Source organism: Scardinius erythrophthalmus, assembly GCF_964197995.2.
Source record: "Scardinius erythrophthalmus genome assembly, chromosome: 12".
NCBI lineage: Eukaryota > Metazoa > Chordata > Actinopteri > Cypriniformes > Leuciscidae > Scardinius > Scardinius erythrophthalmus.
The window spans coordinates 2,767,750-2,790,159 of record NC_138232.1 but is presented as its reverse complement, the minus strand read 5'-3'; the positions used below and the strand labels follow the sequence as shown (position 1 = coordinate 2,790,159).

General features: G+C 37.0%; 1 protein-coding gene across 1 annotated transcript in view; it reads right to left on the bottom strand.

Annotated features, from left to right (window-relative positions):
- The window catches only part of cdh22 (cadherin 22), a gene marked incomplete at both ends in the record, with an annotated part of 104,857 nt that overhangs the window by 11,849 nt on the left and 70,598 nt on the right, over nucleotides 1–22,410 (bottom strand). Inside the window, 2 exons of the mRNA XM_081380629.1 lie at nucleotides 1,191–1,442; nucleotides 7,592–7,709. Of these exons, the coding sequence (XP_081236755.1) occupies nucleotides 1,191–1,442; nucleotides 7,592–7,709 (370 nt within the window). The remainder of the gene's footprint in view (nucleotides 1–1,190; nucleotides 1,443–7,591; nucleotides 7,710–22,410) is intronic.

Here is a 22,410-nt window from a genome sequence, read left to right as displayed (position 1 = left end):
AACAAACAAACGAAACTTGGTTACTTTTGCTTGGTATCCATGTGAGTATGTGATGCAACTATCTGTAACGCACTGTCTACATCCAACGAACTCCACCCACAGGAATTACATCATTAATGCATAACAAGTTCATCCACCTAAAAAAGTAGTCCACGCTCAAAAGGACAATGCACAACACTAAAATACATTTACTTACGTTTCTTGCCTGCTTGGCTTCCCGAAGCATGCATTTCACATTTCACAAAGAGGCCATATTATGCCCTTTTACAAAGTCTTGATTTTGTTTTTTACTAGAACAGTTTTTCATGCTTGAATGTTCATTATTTTTCGTATATTCTCCATTGTTGCGGCTCCTCTTTAGGAAATATCCCACCCCTTACCATAACCACCAGTTTCAACACACTACTAACTAAATCAACCAGGCCCGCCCCTTTATTCTGCATATAAATTATTATAATAAGGAATATTGTGACGTGTTTGTTCCCGAAAGAAAAATCAAGACTACAATGGAGGCGTTTCAGGAGTTCAGAAACAGTGACACTAGCCGCGTTTATATTCCTTTTTCGAAATGCCTGAAAAACCATCTCATGCGAGCATAAAAACTTTTTTGCGATATATGGGAGTTTTTGTGAAATTGATGTGTTTCCATTGGGCGTATATAAATATGCACGCACACACACACACATTCATTTCTTATTCAAACAAAATCCTGTCATCCAGCATCTCCAGCTTCCTCTTTCATCCTCATCACCAAAAATTATGTTTTGGGAGGACAAGTCAATACAGTACAAAGAATATATAAAAAAAAGTGGATGTTGGAAAATAGCAATGTCTTTTCTGTTAACCAAACGCTTTTTAATCTCCGCTATTGTTTCAATGCAAATGAACAAGCGCGCCGTTATTTGTAACGTAGTGACGTGTGTGTTCAAGCTCCAGATATGAGCAGATTCTGCACAATACTCTGCATTTAATATATCATGATGACTCACGAGTTGAGTATTTGCGCTAAATCCGCGCAGATTTGGCTTACACGGACTTCCCCAGCAAAGTGAGTAAACATAATAACACCCCAAATTGGCAAGTGATCGGACAGCGTTTGAGTTTTACCCGCATTTGGCGGGTGTTCATTTCAAACCCAGCTCACAGACGTTGTAAATCAATAAAGAAAGTTGGTGAAGTAAAAGTTTTACCTATGAGAATGAGGATGCACACCAGCAGTGCGATGAGAGCACCAGGGCTGAGCGCAGTGGACATGACGTACGCCGTGGCGTTGCAGGACTGGATGGCCCCATCCGGGTCACAGCCACACACGTGTATGGTGAGGGTCCCCGTGCTGCTGAGGGCTGGAGGGCCACTGTCCACCACCAGGATGGGCAACAGGTACACGTTCTGCTCCTGACGGTTAAAGCCGGACCGCTGCGTTCTGATGCCGGCTGTGTTGTCTAGTGAGAGGAGAGGACAGACAAAATGTTACGTAATCTGGCTCAATATATGCAATCTGTTATTCATACAAAAAATATGCATTATTTTAATATTACTGAAAAGGTGAGCCTGAAACAGCCTAATTATACAGGACTTATAATTACGACCAATTCGTCAACTTGCTGTTAAGACAACCCATAAACTTTCAACGCGTTAAAAAAATTATGGGGGGGGGGGGGGTACTAAATATTTTAGTATATTTAGAAGTTCAGAAGTTTGGGGTCGAAACATTTAAAAAAAGAAATTAATACTTTTCAGCAAGGATACATTCAATTGATCAAAAGTGACAGTAAAGACGTCTACACTGTTACAAGAACATTCTATTTAAAATAAATTCTTTTATTTATTTTTTTTGCAGCATCACCATTACAGAAAAAACATTTTTAAAACATATTAAATAGAAAAGTTTTTTTAGTAAAATACTTATATTTCACAATATTACAGTTTTTACAGCATAATACAGTATACTCTCAGAAAAAAAAAGTACAAAAGCTGTCACTGTGGCGGTACCTTTTCAAAAGGTACATCTCTGTACCTAAAGAGTGCATATTAGTCCCTCAAAGGTACATATTGGTACCAAAAGTGTACATATTAGTACCTAAATGATACATATTAGAATACATATAGGGTACTGTCCCAGTGACGGCTTTTACACCCTTTTTTCTGAACCTATATATATATATATATATATATATATATATATAGACATATTTGCCCTTTATTCGAATGTTATTCAAAATTTGTTTAATATAAGCATATTTCATCAATTGAAAAATTTTTTTTTACTTTTTTTGTGATAACATGCCAAACTGTGTGGACATGATTTTGGCCAACCAACAAAATATTAATAAATGAGAACAACCATAAATTAAACTCACTGCAGGCTTTTAACAAGAAACAGCAAGTCTAAAGTTCCCCAGAACTGCCCAAAAGCTTTTATGGCGGCTGCGGAAACGGCAGATGTATGAATGTGACTAACACTGACAAACAGCAAAATACTACAGCAACAGCTCAACTAATGGACTTGCATACAGGCACAAAAGCCATCCATCATGCAGGACATTCATCACTGTCACCTCCAGCGCTAGAGCATGACTTACTGATAAATACAGCACGCGTTTCCAGATCCGTTAGAGACACGGGGAGTTTTGCTGAGTAAAAGCACTATGACATTGTGACTTGACTGGACCAGTAAATCGTCTCTCATTCTCATAAATAGGCTATAGCACACACACTATTAAAAAGGGCACCAAATCCATTTCCCTTTCTAAAGTCTAAAAACATCAGAAATGGAGACATTATCATAACCAAACCACCGTTGAGTTGTTTTCCCTGCAATGAGCTGAAGTAAATACCGAGATCCGAACGCCAATGTGTTTTAAAATGTGACCGAGACACAGTCATTGAACGGGTTATGTCAAATCCATCAACCAATCATTTATTAAAGAGCAAGGAGCCGTGACCTTTCAATATTAATCTAGTTGGGCCGCGTCTTTCTGGAAAACACCTAAATGACAAAAAGAGGACGCAGAAGGAAATCATTGATTGAGTTCAGCACCTCGTATCAGCATTCAGATTAGTTTCATAATTGATTTCGAGTCATCAAAAGCTGTGAATCAAATTTAGTGCTTACGTTTATAAGGGTTTCTGCACTTTCTGAACGATGAATTACTGTGACCTTTCCAGTCGTTGGATATGGATTTTTAAAAGGATTCATTTTGCTAACAAGTCATTCAGAGTGACTCACAAAAAAGGATCAACTCAAAACAATCATTCGCTCACAAATTAAGACAACAACAATAACTAGCTGATGAAATATTGTAGAAAAGTGTATATGAAGATTTTATTTAAATCCATCTGGGAATATAAAACACCATTTTAAATTGATTCACCTTGGTTCATGCTTGGGCTTTTAAATCAAATTTGAAATGCAAAAATGTATTTATGTGATTTTGCAAAATGCAATATAGATAATCCTTGAATTTCCATGCAGAGTTTAATATGATACATATACACTACCGGGCAAAAGTTTGTTATAATTAAGATTTTATTTCTAAAAGCTCACAACGGCTGCATTTATTTGATCAAAAATACAGTAAATACGTTAATATTGTATTATATTATATTTTTACCATTTAAATAGGTGTTTTCTATTTGAATATAATTTTAAAATGTAATTTATTTTGTGATGGCAAAGCTGAATTTTCACGATCATGTGACACTGAAGACTGGAGTAATTACTGCTTTGCACAAAGGAATAAATAGCATTTTAACATACTATATTACAATAGAAAACACTTATTTAAATTTTTTCTAATATTTCACAATATTAATTTTACTATAATTTTACTGAAAATGTTTAATGAAATAAATGCAGCCTTGGTGAGCAGAAGAAACTTAAATTATAAAAACTTAATTATTTCAAACTTTTAACTTGATTAGCATATAAAATAATAAAATACATTCCAAAAAGAGTGGATGGATACTTGAGCCAAATTAAACATGAATTAGATAACATTACGTAAGACACAGATCCGGTCACTTGATCTGATGAATGACATTCACACATTTATACGAGTCCAAACACTTGTTTTGGGCATCTGTATTTTCCAGACGGAGTCATATTGTTTCTGTATCACAGGATCAGTGGACTGAGGGCAGAACAGTCCATTTTGAATACAGAATACAGAATATGGAAAGAGAACTGTGAAAACAAACCAGAACAAAACGTACCGCCAATGCCAAAAACAATCCCCAAACAAACTGAGCAACAATGAACAATGCCCTCTCTGCCTGCGCTATATGCTCTGTTCCGACTAAAAGCACGCCAACGGGCAACTGGGGAGCAATCGGACACGGGGAATGTTAGTGGCATACGAGGGAATGACAAATCAAACCCTGGTGAGAGAAAACAGCCTCGTGCTCTCGACTGGCTCCAGACAAGCTGTCCAAAATCAAAAGCCAAAAGATGTTTTGTTTGGAGTCGTCAATCAAATTCCCAACGTGCCAAACAGCTCTCGCTCTCTCTCTCTGGAAAGACTCCGATGTGGCTATTCAAAGCACAAAATAAGATGTGAATTTAATATTATAGTGAAAGGACATTTGAAACAACAGGAAAAAGTTTGCTAAAAAACCTGCGTTTGTCCTCATGTGTCGGATCACAGAGGGAGAAGGTAACGCAGCGATGCGCTGTCGAAGAGAAAAAAGTGACAGATTTAACCTGACAGGTTGACAAATGTGTCCGTGAAAACAGAAGTATGGTGGATATGGGACGTGGGAGGATGCAAAGTGTGTTCTTTTGAGTGCGCTTGAGAGGGGAAACCTGTGTAGGTGTCATTTTAGGAGAGTTTCTGGGTCATATTTCATCCCCAAATCAAATGAGACAAATGCTGTTAGGCTGCTCTTCCCTGTTATACCTCTCAAACAGAGCGCAGATCCGTTGGGTGCCACTAGTAGAACAGAAATGAAACACTTCACCTTTAATTAACCTTCCTTTTTTGGTTGAGAATTAAGCACATTTCCCCAAAAATACCTTTACCAAAAGAGAATAGTAATAATCATGATAATACTATAAAATGTATAGATATTATTCAAAATATTTTTATTGTTAATCAATCACTATTGTAATTAATATTAATACTAATATTGAATCATTTCAATTTAAAATTATTTTCATATTTTTTACATAATAAATCACATGCATACACACATTTTTTATATATATTTGCATATATTAATTATTATTCACTATATATATATATATATATCGTTATCATCGTTCACAATGATTTGTATACTGCCTTGTAATTGTTTTTATTTCTCATTTTGTGTTTTCTTATTCTACTGCTGTTTGTGCTTGATCTCATCCTCCATATAGACACTTCTGGTCTTTTTGTCTTGATTTTGGCGTTAAATATGACCTGGGTGTTTCTTCATGAGATTCACTCTTTTAATGAACACATCAATGCACAGTTGCACAGTTTGTATTCTCACAGTGTTTTAGTAAACAAGTGCATTTCTAACAGCTATGGTTTGTGTGTCTCAGTGTGTGTGTGTGTGTGTGTATGTGTGTGTGTGTGGGTCTCCGCTCAAGCGTGCTTCATGTGTTTGTGTGGCCCTCACGTGCTCCGCTGACATTTCCCTGGCTCTCCACAGTTGACATTTCCATCCTGTCAGATCAGTCTGGATTTGCCCATGCGTCACATCAACTAACACACATCTCTAAAGAAACTTGCACACATCTCTAAAGAGCCTGGCAATAACACAACCCCCCTCAGCCTGACGGGACCGGCGTTTGGGGAAAGGCAACAAATATAAGACTGACAAAGCAAAACAGAAATGAAAAATATACATTTGAGAGCTATCTAAGGAGAAGATGCCTGATTATTTGCAGATGGATTCACGTCAATAATCCTAGTGCGCTCCCAACCCAGATGGCATTATAGGGACATTCCCAAAGTATATGATTCTGATTGGCTGGATGGTGTACATTAAAATCTATCTATCTATCTGTTCGTCCATTTTTTTTTTTCATTTTGTAATTATATGTGTAATGTGTTAATCTGCTAAACATTTGTCAACTTTTGACATGCAATAAAAGCCACAAAACTTCCATTTTGTTTCTTTAAATGATGACTCTTAAAGTCAAAATAATCAAAACAACAGAATTCCCAATGCATAACAGAAACTCCATGCATATGAATTGGACAGAAATATTAAATACCCCTCATTCTCTGTTTCTGAACACAAACACCAGATGCTACAACAGAAGGTAATGTCAAAAAAGTGACAATGCGGCCTACCTCTCGGGAGCGTTCATGAAAGATTGCATTTGTCAAGTCAGACTTACACTAAGGGTTTTTTTTTCTGCCCATATTGGTCTTTTCGGGAGAGTGAATAAACTCGGTTCATACTTTTCTGTCACCTCATGCGGGTCGGAGACAGCGGAGCGTCCTGTCGAGGGAGTGTCGGACACGAAACAGCCTGGAGGAACTGTATCCGTCTGATTATCATGAGCGCGGAGTCAAAGATAAGGTGTCCACTCGGGGACGTTCACTCAAAGATAGAATAAAAATGCTTTGTAGGAACTCTCACTGGTCGGATGATTCTTTTAACAAAAAATCCTTTCTAACAGAACATCAGACTCAACAAACAGAACCGATGTTTCTATTTCGCCTGAAGATGGACAGACGGTCTAAAACTGTCCAACACGAGAGGATTAAGCAGAAGACTGTTCTCGTATTGATTTCTCCTTTGCAGGAGACAGGCCTGAGCTGTGGTCATCATGCCATGCAGGAGTCAAAGGTGAAATGTCTTTGCAAAAGAGTTACAATTCTGCTTCAATACTCATAACTGAGCCAAAGATAGTCCGGAAAAAAAACTGCACCTTTTCTGATGTTAGCTGTAAATTTGATTACTGTATAAGCCCATTCACTATATGTGGGACCTTTTTGACTAATTTCAATAGCTAATAGATACACTACTGATCAAATTTGGGTTTGATAAGATTAAATGTTTTTTAATGAAGTCTCTCATGGTCATGACCAAAGCTGCTTTTATTTGATCAAATATACAGTAAAAATCAGTAATATTGTGAAATATTATTACAATTTGAAAGAACTGTTTTCTATCTGAATATACTGTAAAATGCTATTTATTCCTGTGAATTTTCAGCATCATTACTCCAGTCTTCAGTGTCACATGATCCTTCAGAAATCACTCTAATATGATGATTTGATGCTCAAAAACCATTTCTGATTATGTTAAAAACAGTTGTGCCGCTTCAGATTTTTGAGTTAACCGTGATGCACGATCATTCAAACGTTTGGGGGAATACGTAAAATGTTACAAAAGATTCTATTTCAAATAAACAATTTCATCAGACATCCAAGAATTCAGTTTTAATAAAAAAAAAATAAAGACCATTATTATTAATAATCATAAAATCAACATACTAGAATGATTTCTGAAGGATCATGTGACACTGAAGACTGGAGTGATTATTACAAACTTTTGACTGGTAATGTAAATGCAATATTCGTGCATGTAAAAGAAAACGTTCCAATGCATCCAAAATGTCTAATAAAGAGGGAAAGATCCAGTCTCTCACCCTTGATGTCCCACAGTGTAAAGTGTCGGTTGTTGGAGGCTTCGGGTGCCAGCGTGAAATAAAAGCGATGTCCAGACTGCGGTTCATCCCTGTCCACTACGCTGATGGTGTGAATGAGCTGGAGAAAGAGACAGAAAGAGATGTTAATAAACCTGCAGCGTACATGCATGACTCCTCAAATCATAAGTGCTGTTGAATAAGGAGTGCTGTTACATTAATAAGTGTTCAGATCATAAAACAGGTGAAAATTCCCACAGATGCACACTGAAGGAACGTAGACGAGATTGCATGACTACTCATATTTACTAGTCAGCTACTCATCCAGAAAAGTAGTCGACAAGTCAATATTTGCCTTATGTAAATGACTCACTGTGCACTGTGCAGCTTCAGCGGTCTGTGCTGTTTCTGGCAAGTCTAGAGTACGTCCACACCGCTGAGATGACACCGGTGACAAACCAAAATCTGCATACTATATATATTGCCAAGTTCATGCAGCTGGTGTTGTCACAAACGGTGCAAACACAAGCCGTGTCTTACAGTTCCTGTCAGCCTCTGGACAACACTTGATAAGTTGAAGGGAAGTTTGTTTTAATTGCACTCAGACCATCTCAGATGTCCACAGCTCATTTATAATGTGCTTTGTGAATGCAAAACTCTCACTTTTAGGATATTAATAGATTCCAAATATATTCAGGCAACTGTTGTGCACAAACATATGTGGATGCACACAACCAGCACATAATAACGGCAGGACTCAACTAGTCAGCCTGCTGCATAACATTGTGCACAACAGCTTTGTACAGTGATCTGTAATGATTACATATTACAAATGATGCACAAGTGAACATACAGTGAACCCGGAGCGTTTTGCAATCACGGAGCACATTAGAAACAACGGTGCGGACATGTTTTCCTCTGAAAATGTAACAACAAAATGTCTAAATCTAAAACTAAATCTACACTGAGCTCTCGAATGACAGTTTCTGTGATAAATCAGAAGTGCAAGGCGAAGAAGTTGCTGTCGCAGTGTGAGTGGGTGTACTTGTGAGAGGCATCGGGCCCAGTTACTACATTAGCCGGTTTGCGAGACAACAGATGGAAGCGTTTAGGAGGGCGGGAGGAACAGAGGCTCGGGAAAAAGAGAGGGAGTGGGCGGCACTTCAGAAAATCCCGCAAAAATTCCCATGTTCTCTCGTTGCTCATTTCTCATTACACGGTCATCAAAAGGCTCGCACGCCATTTAAGTCAATTTTTAGGGAGGAGATAGAAAATCCAAAAGTGTAATTAGAGGAGAGAGGAGAGAAAAAAAAAAAAGTAAATTAAAATTCTTTTTTCAAAGTCTTTCCTGCTCCCTAAAGTACAAATGAAGTCAGAGAGGAACACTCAAGCTTCCTCGGATTGGAAAATGAAAAGGAAACACGCACGCGCGCACACACGGAAAGTGAAAGCAAGGACAAATGCTTGAGACGCACAGTAGTATACTCAAAGGAGACCTCACACTAACACTGATGTCTTCCCTTCAAAATGATTAAAGCTGGAGTTTCCAAGAGTGGTAAATGCTTGTCTTTAAGCCTCAGTCCTCCAGGACGCGCTCGGTTTGACGGGGTCTGCTTTGACTCTACCGCCACGGGGAACCCAACAGTCGCTGAAGCTTTTAAAGAAATATTTCACCTAAAAATGAACACTCTGTCATTGTTCGCTCACTCACTCGCATCGTGCCATTTCAAACCTGTATGCTGGTTTTTTTGTGCAACACTTTTTCATGCAATAGCTCTCAAGCTCCAAAAAACTGATATAAAAGTGGTCTATATTTATGCACTTGTGCACTATATTCCATGTCTTATAAAGTCATACGATAGATTAAGTCTTTCAAATGTCATGCTTAACTCTGCATTTTAAAGTGGTGCACAGAAACCATGACTTTTGGCATCAATACATAATATTTACTTTTATACATTTGACAGATGCCTTTATCCAAAGCAACTAACATTTGCAGTCAATCTATAAATAAATATACATATATAAAATAAATGAATAAATAAATATAAATAACATCAAAGTGATGCTTTCAAATGTCATTTTAGAAATCTTAACATGAACACAATTAAGAGATTTGGCAGAAGGGAATATTATCAGTGAACATCAACTTAAATTTCAGTCTGTTTTTATTATATAGTATAACCTAAGTATATATTATATAATACTGTATTTTTATTTACTGTATTTTTACTGTGTTTTTGATCACCATAAACTCACTTTGTATGCAAAAGATTCTCCAAAAAATGTATTTATTTGATTATTATTATTGAAATCATGGGAAACAAATAACAGACTCAAGGTTGAGTAAAAATGACAGAATTTTTAATTGTGTGAACTACTTCTTTAAACAGTTGAAATGCTTATATCTAGCAACATCTAACGGCACACATTTGAAGGAAACTATCTCCCACTGTGTACTGATGTTTTTGTATTTACCACTGCAGTAAGAAACACACACACACACACACACACACACACTTGTTTAAGTATGTTATTTACAGTATGTTTCTGCCCTGAGGTGCTGATACCCATGTACTGTATAAGAGCTGGACTGCACATTTACTCATGCTGGTTTCAAGCCCACTGACTGTCAGTCACGCTCACACGGAAACATATTCTGGCACAGAAACAGACCCTGGTGTTAACATTCATTCACGGCAGTGCTGTTATCACAGGCTGTGAGCTGCAGGCAGGGTTGCCAATCATTACCAGAGGAAGTTAACGTAAAGTTAAGTTAAAAAAGCCTAGTGTGAAATCCTACTTCTTGTCGTTTGGTGTTAAACACATGCAAACTTCGGCTATACATTTAATCCTTAAAAAAGGTGGCTTCAAATTGTATTTTCTGTCAAAACAGTGGAAGTGTGGACGGCTTAGGAGTTCAACCTCGGTGTAGATGCTATTCCCTCTCTCTCTCTCTCTTTCTTTTTTTTTTCTTTCTTTGGGAGTTGGTCATTATAGATATAGATATAGATATATTTACAGTGTTTCCTTATCACTTTTAACTTCAAAGTAAGAAACCTGGTTGCCTTCACATTTTGCACTACAAATTTGAGATAATACAAAGAAAGAGATTAGTTTAATTAATGGAAACTCAAAATATTACGTTAGCTAGCCAACATTAGTGGATCTAAGTTGATTTGACAAAAGAAAAAAAAAGTTGTGGTAACAAATCATGAAAATATGTTTTATAGTGAATGAAAAACACTTACAGCACACATCAATCTTGATTAAAAATAATGTCCACATATATTAACTCATTTGTTTAACAGTAAAAGTTATATATGTGAACATTAGTTGATGCACAATGAACTAACAAAGTAACAAGATTAAATCTTCTATTGTCAATAATAGCTAATGCTTTTCATTGATGCAACTTTTCCACCCTTATTCTAAAGTGTTGGCAGTTATAAAATAACTAATTTTCATGGAGGGACAAATGAACAATTGAAGTATAGTGATCCAACATCAAAATTAACCAGCTGTGACCAGCATAGACATTCATTTGGGATATAATTAAACCACCAGGCAATGAACCCTGAAATTACAAATGTTCTGGATACTAGAGTAAAACTCCAGGTGTTGAAACTCCAAAGCATATTTCATAACCTGCAGCTGATCATGTTTATGGCTGATTCCATCCACAGCAGCTTTAAACTAAACTCTAGCCTATTCTTCCCTTGCGCTTCATTATTTGCAGCGCTCCACTTCTGTCTGCGGATGATAATGCATACGCTACAGCGACGGCAGGTCACGTTTAAGGCACTTTAATCAACATGCGCCAACTCCAGTGACTGCCGGCATTGTCTGGGGTGCAGAAAACTCCATAAAGAGCCTTACACAAACTCCAGCCACACGACTGAGAAGCAGGGAAACGGGGCATGGTATATTTTAAAGATGTTTGTTTATTGGCCTCTTCCCAGCGTGAAAGAGAAGTTTTGCTGAAGTCCCGCTGAGCGCCTCCTTCCAAACATCCCTCATCTACTGCATCGGTTTGCACTATTGCTTGTGGATAAAATGCTGCCCGTGAGTTTGCAAGGTTGAGAATTGGGAAGCGTTTGAAAAAAATTATTTTTTTTTTTCATAAAAAAGCCGGATCCAAATTATTTTCATGGTGTTTGGATCTGTTAAGCCTTATTACTTCATCTTATGAACTGCCTTTTCTAGGAATCAGACAAAACAGAATATTTAAGATTTCAAATATTTGCACATAGGCAAAATTCATGCATTTTTTACTAAGCGGATACATATCTGATCACAACACATTCTCATACCTAAGGCGTCACTTTTTGTCACTTTCAACCATGCTTCAATATCTGACGCTCAAAGCACCCTTTAGCGTCCATATGTGACGCTTCGGTTATGGGTAGGTTTAGGCGTCATGTAACTGACGCTTTCGGAAGCGTCAATATCTGACGCTCAAAGCACCCTTTAGCGTCAATATGTGACGCTTCGGTTGGGTAGGTTTAGGTCTGTGGTAGGGTTATGCGTCTCATATGGACGCTAAAGGGTGCTTTGAGCGTCAGATATTGAAGCATGGTTGAAAGTGACGCCTTGGGTATGAGAACGGGTTGCTTATGAAAAGATCCAGTTTAAATGTCTTCCAAGATGCATTCATCATTATTACTTGAGGCTTTTATATTTTAACTTGCATATATACTGTATATTGGATGTTTTAGCATGTTATTGAATATGGCAATGTTAATGTATTTGGTCTTGGCAGACAGAATACTGTTGATTTCTGGACTTGCTAATAGATAAGTAAGTATGTACGGACATGCATAAATAGACATGCATAAATCCTGTAGCAGATCTAGACAGGTTGAGCTGGGGGAGGTGGAGGGTTATAGAGCTGGTAAGTCCCGCCCCTTCCGCAAAACCCCGCTGGACCTCAAAGTTGAAAAACCGTCAATGCAAGTGAATGGGAGAAAATAATTATTTTCTGGTCCCGTTTGAATTGTGCCATGAATGTGAACATATGTTGTCTGTGAATTTTTTATATAACTTTTCGTGTAAAGAACGATACAATTTAGCGGGTAGAAGTTTGATACGGTTAGACTTTGTGTGAGAGCACTTTGTGGACTACAACTCTCGACGCGTTTGAAACGTCACCACCACTCGCACACGGACACTAGCTCACGGATCCCGCTAAACATGGCTGTGTCTTTGGTGCACTTCACCGCCTTCTTTCAGGGAGAGGACAAAATCGTTGAGGTTGGCGAAAAACACGGGTAAGTCAACTTTATGGGGTGACGTCACATAGGCGACATGTAGTCTTTCTCGTTATGTCTTTTCCACAACTGCTAGCCGAAGAATCATACCATATACTGTCAAACTCGTAGCATGGAGAGTTATATAAAAAATTCACAGACAACATATGTTCAATTCATGGCACAATTCAAACGGGATCAGAAAATAATTATTTTCTCCCATTCACTTGCATTGACGGTTTTTCAACTTTGAGGTCCAGCGGGGTTTTACGGAAGGGGCGGGACTTACCAGCTCTATAGCAGGCTGCAGGACTAGACAAGCAATCTCATTGGCTGCAGGATCAGAAGAGGCCATCGGCTTGCGCCATGCGGTAATGGTGTGATTGCTTGCAGATTGCATGTAAAGAAGATCAGCCTGCGCCCTCTAGAGTTTCATGACTGAACTATACATATGTGTAGAATAATGTGGTGAATCTCGGGAGACAATTATTACACTTACACTACAGTTAACACACCTCAAGACATTGTTCAGGTTTTTGTCCTTAAAACACTGTCCTACTGTGTAGGACAAATTTGTCAATCATAATAAATACTATAATAGTATATAAATAATGCTAATATTGTATGACCACATTTACATGACCAAGTATACACTAAGCATGAACGTGCATGTATCGGACAGCGATCTGATCCATCAAAACGCAAAGTGACCAATTGAACAATTATTCAGAAATTGATTTCGTACTTAAGAGAGCGTAACAAATTACTTGCTGAAATAGTCACTGGAGTTGTATTGCTTCCTAATCATTTAAAAAAGAATCATTAATTGATTCTAAAATGTAGGACCGTCTGGCGGAGGAAAAATAAGAGCAAGTAAGCAAATAAGCGGGCTAAGAGCAAAAAATAAGAGCAGAGCAAGTTTTACACGTTGAAAGATGAAGACAAAAAAGTTTTTCTTTTGAATAACGTGCGCTGATGAATCATTTACAATAAAACCAGGAACATGCATTAAGAATTAAACAGGGTCAATTCTTCATGTTGACTTTAAGGAACCAGAGTTGTTAATTGGAACGATCCCATCCCTCCTATTTTGTGACCCTCATTTGTTTAATGAGTTGTTGTTGGGTTGGTAAAAAAACAAAACAAAACAAACAAAAAAACAGTAAACAAGGGTAAATGAGAAAAGAAAATATATGAAAAGGAATAAATGAATACACTGAACGCTGTTTTCTTAACAAACGTTAATTGAGATGCCAAGGACAGAAACAAGGTCATATTATATTTCCAATTTTGAGGGCAAAATGAATGCCTGAGGGGGTTTCTGGAGGGAAAAGATGGAGGGATGGAAAAACAGAGACTTCTGAGAAAGATAGACGGAGAAAAATAATGTGAAGGAGGAGAAGATTGTGAGAGAGAAGCACTGTGTGGGAGTTTATTGAGTGGCAAACACAGCTCCCTCAAGCAAAATCATCTAATTAGATTTCCATCCAACAGCCCCCTCATGACCTCTTAAGCTGAGAGAGGCTCGGGGAGCGAGAAGCCAAGAGTCTCCCAAACGTCTTCACGTTCTCCGGAGGCTTCCAGGACCAAAGGTCTTCCTCCTTCACACAGAGGAGGAGGACGGTGACCTCCGAGATGGAACGGGGAAGTTCAAGGATAAAGAGTTTTAATTCCACAAGTTTAAATTTGCGTGAAAATCCACCATGCAGCGATGAGGAGACTAACTAACTGTTGGTTAGCGGAGGCGGAAAACCTGGAAACATCAAGTTGTGATTTCTAGGCCAGGAAAAGTCAAAGAAATAAAGACTATAAAGAAATCTCCTAATTATGCTCCACTTCAAAATAGTTAATTGGCTAGAAATTGAGTGCAATCGGTGTAAAATAGTTTCTAGTAAAAAAAAAAAAATAATACATGTCCAGTAATCAAAAATGATTGCATGGAAAATCAGTGATTAATCATTTTAGAGAATCAATTCATTTCATTAAACTGGTTCAAAACAAAATGAGGAAATCAATTATCTGTTCAGCAATTTAATTAATGCATGCATTTTAAAAATGCAATAAAACAACAATGCACTTACAATTATTTAATAATTGAATATTTTATTTAGATGTCTAACTCAATACATGCAGATAACAATAAAAGATGTATTTTTCTTTGACTTTAACCACTACAGGAATGTCAGAACAGGTTCACTGCATGCAGTCTCCTCTCATTATTAAATCAGAATGGATATTCAAATGAAAAAGCACCATTAACTATCATCCAAAATGTGGCCAGAAAGCAAAAGGGAGAAGCAAAAGTGTAATTTGTCCTCTTCCACATAAATAACCCTCATTATCACAGCTGACCTTTCTGTTACTCTGCATTTCACACTTCACATTTCAGCCTCCTCAGAGGAGCAGCGCTGCAAAAATATATATGTTTATTTGTCAATTTAACACACAATTTATTTATTTATTTATATTTTTACTTTTGAAATAATTCATTGAAAATGTATCCCTTACTTTTTAAAAGTGGCACTCATAGTTCTCCATACACAGTGTACAAATAATTTTCACTCGGAAACTGCTAAATTTCACAAACTATCACAATGAAACTGCAAGTTACACGTTGAAGTGAAATTTTTAAAGTAGAAAAAACTGAAATTGTATATATTCTTGTAAAATGCACTCCAGTAATCTGTTTTATTTACAACTCTTAAAAAATATCTTTATAGTGTTCAGAGCACAAGTCCTGTGTTATTTTGTAACACTGTATTTATTTTAATATTTTCCGTTTTCATTTTAATTTTAGTTAAACTTTAGTTACATTTAGTCATTTAGTAGTGATGTTTTTTTCTAATTGTTTATTAGTTTTTCATGTCTATAAAGTTTTTATTCATTTTTATTTAATTTAATTATATTTAAATATATTTAATTTTAGCTATTTTAGTACATCAAGTTAAATGTTTATATATATATATATATATATATATATATATATATATATATATATATATATATATATATATATATATATATATATATATATATATATATATATATATATATATATATATATACTATAGTCAAGAGAGAACCGATGAAATATTAATAATTAATTAATATTTTTGTCAGATAAATACCTGAACCAAGTTTGGTGTTTTGTTCACTACGGAGCCCCTAAAGGGACCTTTGCAAAAATAAAAATACGTGCTCACGTGCTTACGAGAAACCTTTTGCAAAGGTCCCGTTAGGGGCTCCGTAGTTCTTCCCCCATATTTAAAATATATTTAACAAAAATATATACTTTCCTCATATTTTGATGGCTAATCAAACTAGTAGGTTGGTTAAAAACCAATATCCCCTTCCGGACATCACTTTTGGCCACTGTGTTTTGAATGAAATAACCCGTCTGCAGGAGTGGACTGAACACTGGTACAGTGTGTGTGTGTCATCATATGAGCGCGATCCAATCCATCTACACGTGCATGCGTGTGCATGTGAGCCACAGTGTACTTCCCCCCTCAAACATTAATCATCTAGCCGGGACTGTCCCGCGGGAGGACCAGACCCTTGTGATCTGTCACAGTGAGCCGCTCTGCGTCGTTTGATGTCTTGTGTGGAGTCGACAGGCCTCTCGTCCCCGGGCCGTTCTTAGTATTTGCCTTTCCACCCGGCCTTTCCCTGCACACGCCACACTATATGATATCTGTCTCTTCTCATCCGATCAGGCCCGCGTGCACAAATACCACAGGGTTACGAGTCGAATGCCACACGCTCAGACTGCTTCACATGTCAATCTGAACAAGGGTCAGGCATGTAGATGATGTCGGAAAACCAACGAGATCATGAATGGGACACAGCGTGAATCAGAGACCTCTGGGAGGAAGCTTCAAATGTCTCTTTGTTCATTTGTGTCTTTAGTAAAGGCATCTTAGGCAACCGTAACTGTGGGCAGAAATGCGAGTTTGGGGGGGGGGGGGGGAAGACAATGGGAACAGTTTACAATAAGTTAATGCATTAACTAACAATATTAACTACTGTAACAATGAGCAATGCATTTGTTGCAGCATTTATTAATCTTGGATAAGATTGGTTAATGAAAACACAGCTAGTTCATGTCAGCTGAGGTCCATTACGTAATATTAACAGATTGAATGATATATTAGGAAATGTGATTACTCAATGCTTTAGAAGTATTTTTCAGTGTTAGTTCATGCTAACTAATGTAATTATTATCAGCTCTAATCTGTTCTATCAGTAATCTGTATTATCAGCCCTAACTTGTGTACCAGGGTATAAAAAAAACATGGTAGTAACAAAAGCAACACAATACTATGGTATTATTATGGTATTTTGGACATGCACCATTGCACCTAAAAATGCACGATAGTACCATGGTACACGTCCTAAAAATATACGATAATACCATGGTACTACAATGAAAATAAAAAAGGTGATGGCTTTACTTAGAATTCACTCAGAAATGTCTAGCAAAGTTCATACAGTAATTACAAAGAAACTGCAGTATGATTTTACTGATGTTTTTCCAAATCAAAAGTTGTATCTTTTAACAAAGTTAATCAACTGTGAACTATAATGAACGGACAAACAATAAATAACTGTATTTCCATTATCTAGCATTAACCAGCAATAATAATAAATTGCTCATTCTAAGTTTATGTTAGCTAATGCATTAACTAATGGTAACAAAAATACAATAATAATATCATCATGCATTTTTGGACAAAACCATGATAGCAATACTAATGTGTGTGTTGTTGTTTTTTAGCGCTACCCAACTATAAAAAAATGAAAACCACGTCCCATGGATACCGCGGCCTGACACATCTACCTGACACTTAAATCCGCGTGAGCTCATAAACACTTTCTCCTTCCATGTCTAACAACGGTGTGACATCGCTGGAAGGGGAGTCGTGCCCCCGGAGCCAAAGCTGCTTATGAGCGATCGGCTAAGTCCTTTTTCATGTCTCCAGCCCTCTTTCTCTCCCTCTGTCTGATTTATTCACCTTTTACACACAAACAAATACGCTGTGTTGTCATCCTTCAAATGGGATCAAACTCCATGCATTTAGCGGCTTAAGCTAATCTGATTTCACTGTTGTTCTATCAGAAGTGCAGGCGGTGACGCTAGCGAGCGCGAGAGCAGGGAAAAGCCAACGCCAGTGTGGCACACCAACAAAGCTTGATAATCGGGCTAGCAGTAGAGCGCAACATAATGTACTGTCAAATGTGAAGTTTTTGAATCGGACGAGAGGCCATATGAAGAGAAAATGACACGGTTTGCAAATTATACATAATACACAATAAGACTTTCATTTTATAAGGAATTTCTATAGGGGATTTTCGAGGCACAATCTTCTGAAGTTTGTATTGCGCAATTCAAACGGTCAAAAAACCTGTATACTATAATTGTGAAATGTTAATCTATTATAAATAGATCAAAGTTATTTTTTCTCTACAATAAGTTTCATTGGTTAATGCATTAGCTAATGATCAATTTGTTGCAGTATTTATTAATCTTTGTTAACATTAGTTAATAAAAATACAACTGTTTTTAGTTAGTTCATCTCAGCTCGAATCCATTAAACAATATTCACAGATACAACGTTTGATATTAATAATGTGTTTGTAAATGTTGAAAACTTTACTGTAAACCTTTTACCTTACTGTAAAATAAATCTCATATTTTCAAACAGGGTTATGCATCAAGAATTGAATTGATAATGTAATTTATAATTCCAATTCAGTCCAGAATTTTAATAACATTTTTATAAAATTTTAATTGAGCTTGCAAACACAATACAGAATTTCAGAATTCAAGGAAGTACAGTAAATAATTGACATTAATGAGACATGTTTAAAATGCAACCTAAAGAAATTTGTATTTTGCTTATGTATTTAATCATATTAGTTTATATATTTCATAGGGATGTATCAGACATAAGATATATAAGATAAGATATATCAGACAGATAAGATATATCAGACACCATATCGGTATCGGCCGATATATGTTCATTTTTAACGTTATCGTTATTGGCCTGATAAGAAATTTGGCCGATATAACAAAGCCGATAAATAATGGATTATTTCCTTCAGCTGAGACACTTCTGATGCGCACTGTTCACCATGATGGGTTTGAACTGCTTAAAACATAATTTATATCACTTCAAAAAAGGAAAAAACAGTAAAGTGCAACATGTGCAGAGGTCTGTCAGATAGGCTACAGAACATCATTGTAATTGTGTGTTTGGGACAAGGCTTTTAATGATTTTGTGATTCTCTAAATGCTTTTGTTTTTGTAATCAGGCTCTCAGAACTATATAAAACTTTGGATTTAGATTTATCGGCCAATATATCGGTTATCGGCTTTCAGATATAAAGAATTATCGGTTTTTTTTTTTTACCAGAATTTTCATATCGGTGCATGCCTAATATTTCAGAATAAGTTAACCTTAGTGGAACATAGCGGATGAACACTACATTTCCCAGAGTGCATCATTTGTATTGAATTTCTTTGAATTATTTATTTAAATTCCAATTAAACTTCTTGTGTGTTGTGGCCAATTCAATTCAAATTCACTCTAATTATTAAAAGAGGAGAAAGAGAGAGACAATTCTTCAATTCAACACTGCAATCCCCAATATGTAACATAACAGAAAGAAATGCATTTCTCAATTAATTTTGAGTATGTACGATAGTACCGTTTACTAATTATTAGGGCTGTTTTCGACTAAGGATTTTCATAGTCGAATCTGATTCGTTAGATTTTGCCGTAGTCGACTGATAGTCGAACCTTTTTTTTTTCTTTTTTTTTTTTTTAGATAGCAGCTAGATTTTTTTCCATTTCAAACAAAAGAGCTAAAAAACACATATATATCACACATATATCATAACATTTCATAAACATGAGGAGCAATATGAGAGAGAAATTTGTTGATGGTTGTTTAGGTACATTAAACCAGGTAAAGCTTTTTCACGCCCATGAGAACCGCGTGGAGTCAACTCACAGCCGCTCCGCTGCCCTGCTGAAAATGTGAAGCAGAAACGCTTAGTATCAGATAACGTCGATAATAATTGGACTCTGGGTTTGATTTTTTGACCATTTTCAGTGGTTATGAGGAGCAATATGAGAGGGAAATTTGGTAATCATTGTTTAGGTACATTAAACAATGTAAAGCTTTTTAACGCACATGAGAACCGTGTGGAGTCAGCTTTTTAACGCACATGAGAACCGTGTGGAGTCAGCTTTTTAACGCACATGAGAACCGTGTGGAGTCAACTCACAGCCGCTCCGCAGCCCTGCTGAAATGTGAAGCAGAAACGCTTAATATCAGATAACGTCCATAATAATTGGACTCTGGGTTCGATTTTTTTTATGGTTATGTGGAGCAACATGAGAGGGGAATTTGGTAGGCTAATCATTGTTTAGGTACATTAAACCATGTAAAGCTTTTTAACGCACATGAGAACCGTGTGGCGTCAACTCACAGCCACTCCGCAGCCCTGCTGAAAATGTGAAGCAGATTTTTGAATACATTTATATTTATTTACATTAGTAAGCTACAGGACATTGTCTTTCAAAACATGACCTGAAAAAATGAAATAAAAATGGTACCCAGCCCTTCTGAAAATGCGAATGCGTCTCTGTCCCCAGCACATTTCAAACCAAACTGACGCCCATGTATTCGACTATGAGGTTCATAGTCGAATCAGACCTCTCCGAATCGAATCGTCGAATCCTCGACTATTAGAAGTCAGCCCTACTAATTATTATACATATTTAAACATGAAGAGTGTCATTTTTCTCTGTTCTTAAGATGAATCGATTGCTGTATTCCTCATTTGTAAGTCACTTTGGATATAAGCGTCAGCTAAATGAATAAATGTTAAATCAGCTTAATATGCAAAGATACAACGACCGTTCCCAACTTGTAAGCCAGTCTGAAGCTGAATCCACTGAAAAGTGCTCAACACAGCAACACTGCCTCACCCAGCCTGTCGAAAGCAACAAACCAGATATCACTGGTGACAGATTTATTCAAAACGCAACTCAAGTGAAGCACATAAACAAGTTCCCTCTCGCGACTCAGGCGTGGGTAAAAATGATGCATGTAAAAACGCCTCGCCACTGAAGGATCCGCGACAGTGTTTATGTGGGGGACGGGGTCTGTGCATCTTAAAGCGCCAATCTCAGGTGAGAGATAAATGACTCTAATTGTGTGTTCCTCCACAGGACTAATTCCCCCCCAATCACCCGAGTGATTAATCACAGAGCAAGAGAGCGTGCGAAGTTTGAACGCACAAACCGCATCTTGCTCTGCGGGCGTCTCTTACTCACCTAAGCCAATTTAGTCGACACAACGCAATGGGGAACCCCGGGGTGATGGGAAACAAATCACGTAAACATGCTACAGGTTATCGTAAAGTTATTACAAAAGCTGCATCTGAAGCTACAGCAGGGGGCTTCAAAAGAGTCCTGCGCTTAATGAGACAAATCTATTATGTTAAGCCATCACCGGATTGCACTTTACCTCTGTATTTGAGGGCCCGGGACGCTTGCAATTTTTCACCTTAAATGTGCTTCAGAAACGGCGGGTGTCGCGGCCCTTCGGTTTGAAACTGTCCTGCTGAAAGATGAAATGTCTCCCGAGCTGTTACACCTTGTTCTACTCGCCTCAGTATATACTGGTGTTGTGTAGCGCTCAGTCTTTGTTCTGTCCACTGAGTTGCCCAGATGAAAAGCAACTCCACAATGTAACGCTATATCACAGAACTCATGATCATGGTTGTTGAGGTGTGGGAAACACCCATATTACCCATATATAACACCCATAGTTATCACAAGAAAAAAAAAGGAAATCTTTTGTGTCACCCTTCTTTCAGGTAAACTTTTACTTCATTTTACGCTACATAACCTTGTAACCCTAAAAAAGTCATTGCTGGTGACAATACGCATAGTTTCCTTCCAATTCTAGTGCTTTCCAAGAACATTTTCTAGATGTGTGATTTGATGTAGTTTCCATATAAAGTCAACATGAAATCTGAAATCGACTGGATTTTCTTTCTTAAAGGGATAGTTAACCTTAAAATGACAATTCTGTCATCATTTACTCACCCTCATGTCATTTTAAACCCGTTTGATTTCTTTCTTATGTGGAACATAAAAAAAATATATATTTTAAAGGAAGTTTCAACTGTTTTTGCCCATAATAAGTCCAAAACAACATTGGACCCCATTGACTTTCATTGTACGGACAAAAAACACAGAAACATCCCTGAAAATATAACCTTTTGTGATCTGCAAAATAAATTAAATCATGGAGGGTATGGAGCAAAAATATGGCAGAACTTTTATCCCTTTAATACACATTCACTGGTCTTCTTGTGCACGATTCATTGATGTATGCTATTCCAATAAATACAATACAAACAAACAAACCAACATACACACGTACAATGATAAAAAAAACATATAGTATACGTACATAAGAGGTTAAAAAACATTCAATCTGTAGTTGCACTTTTATGTCTTTGAAAGGCTCTTTAGTCTTCATTTTCAC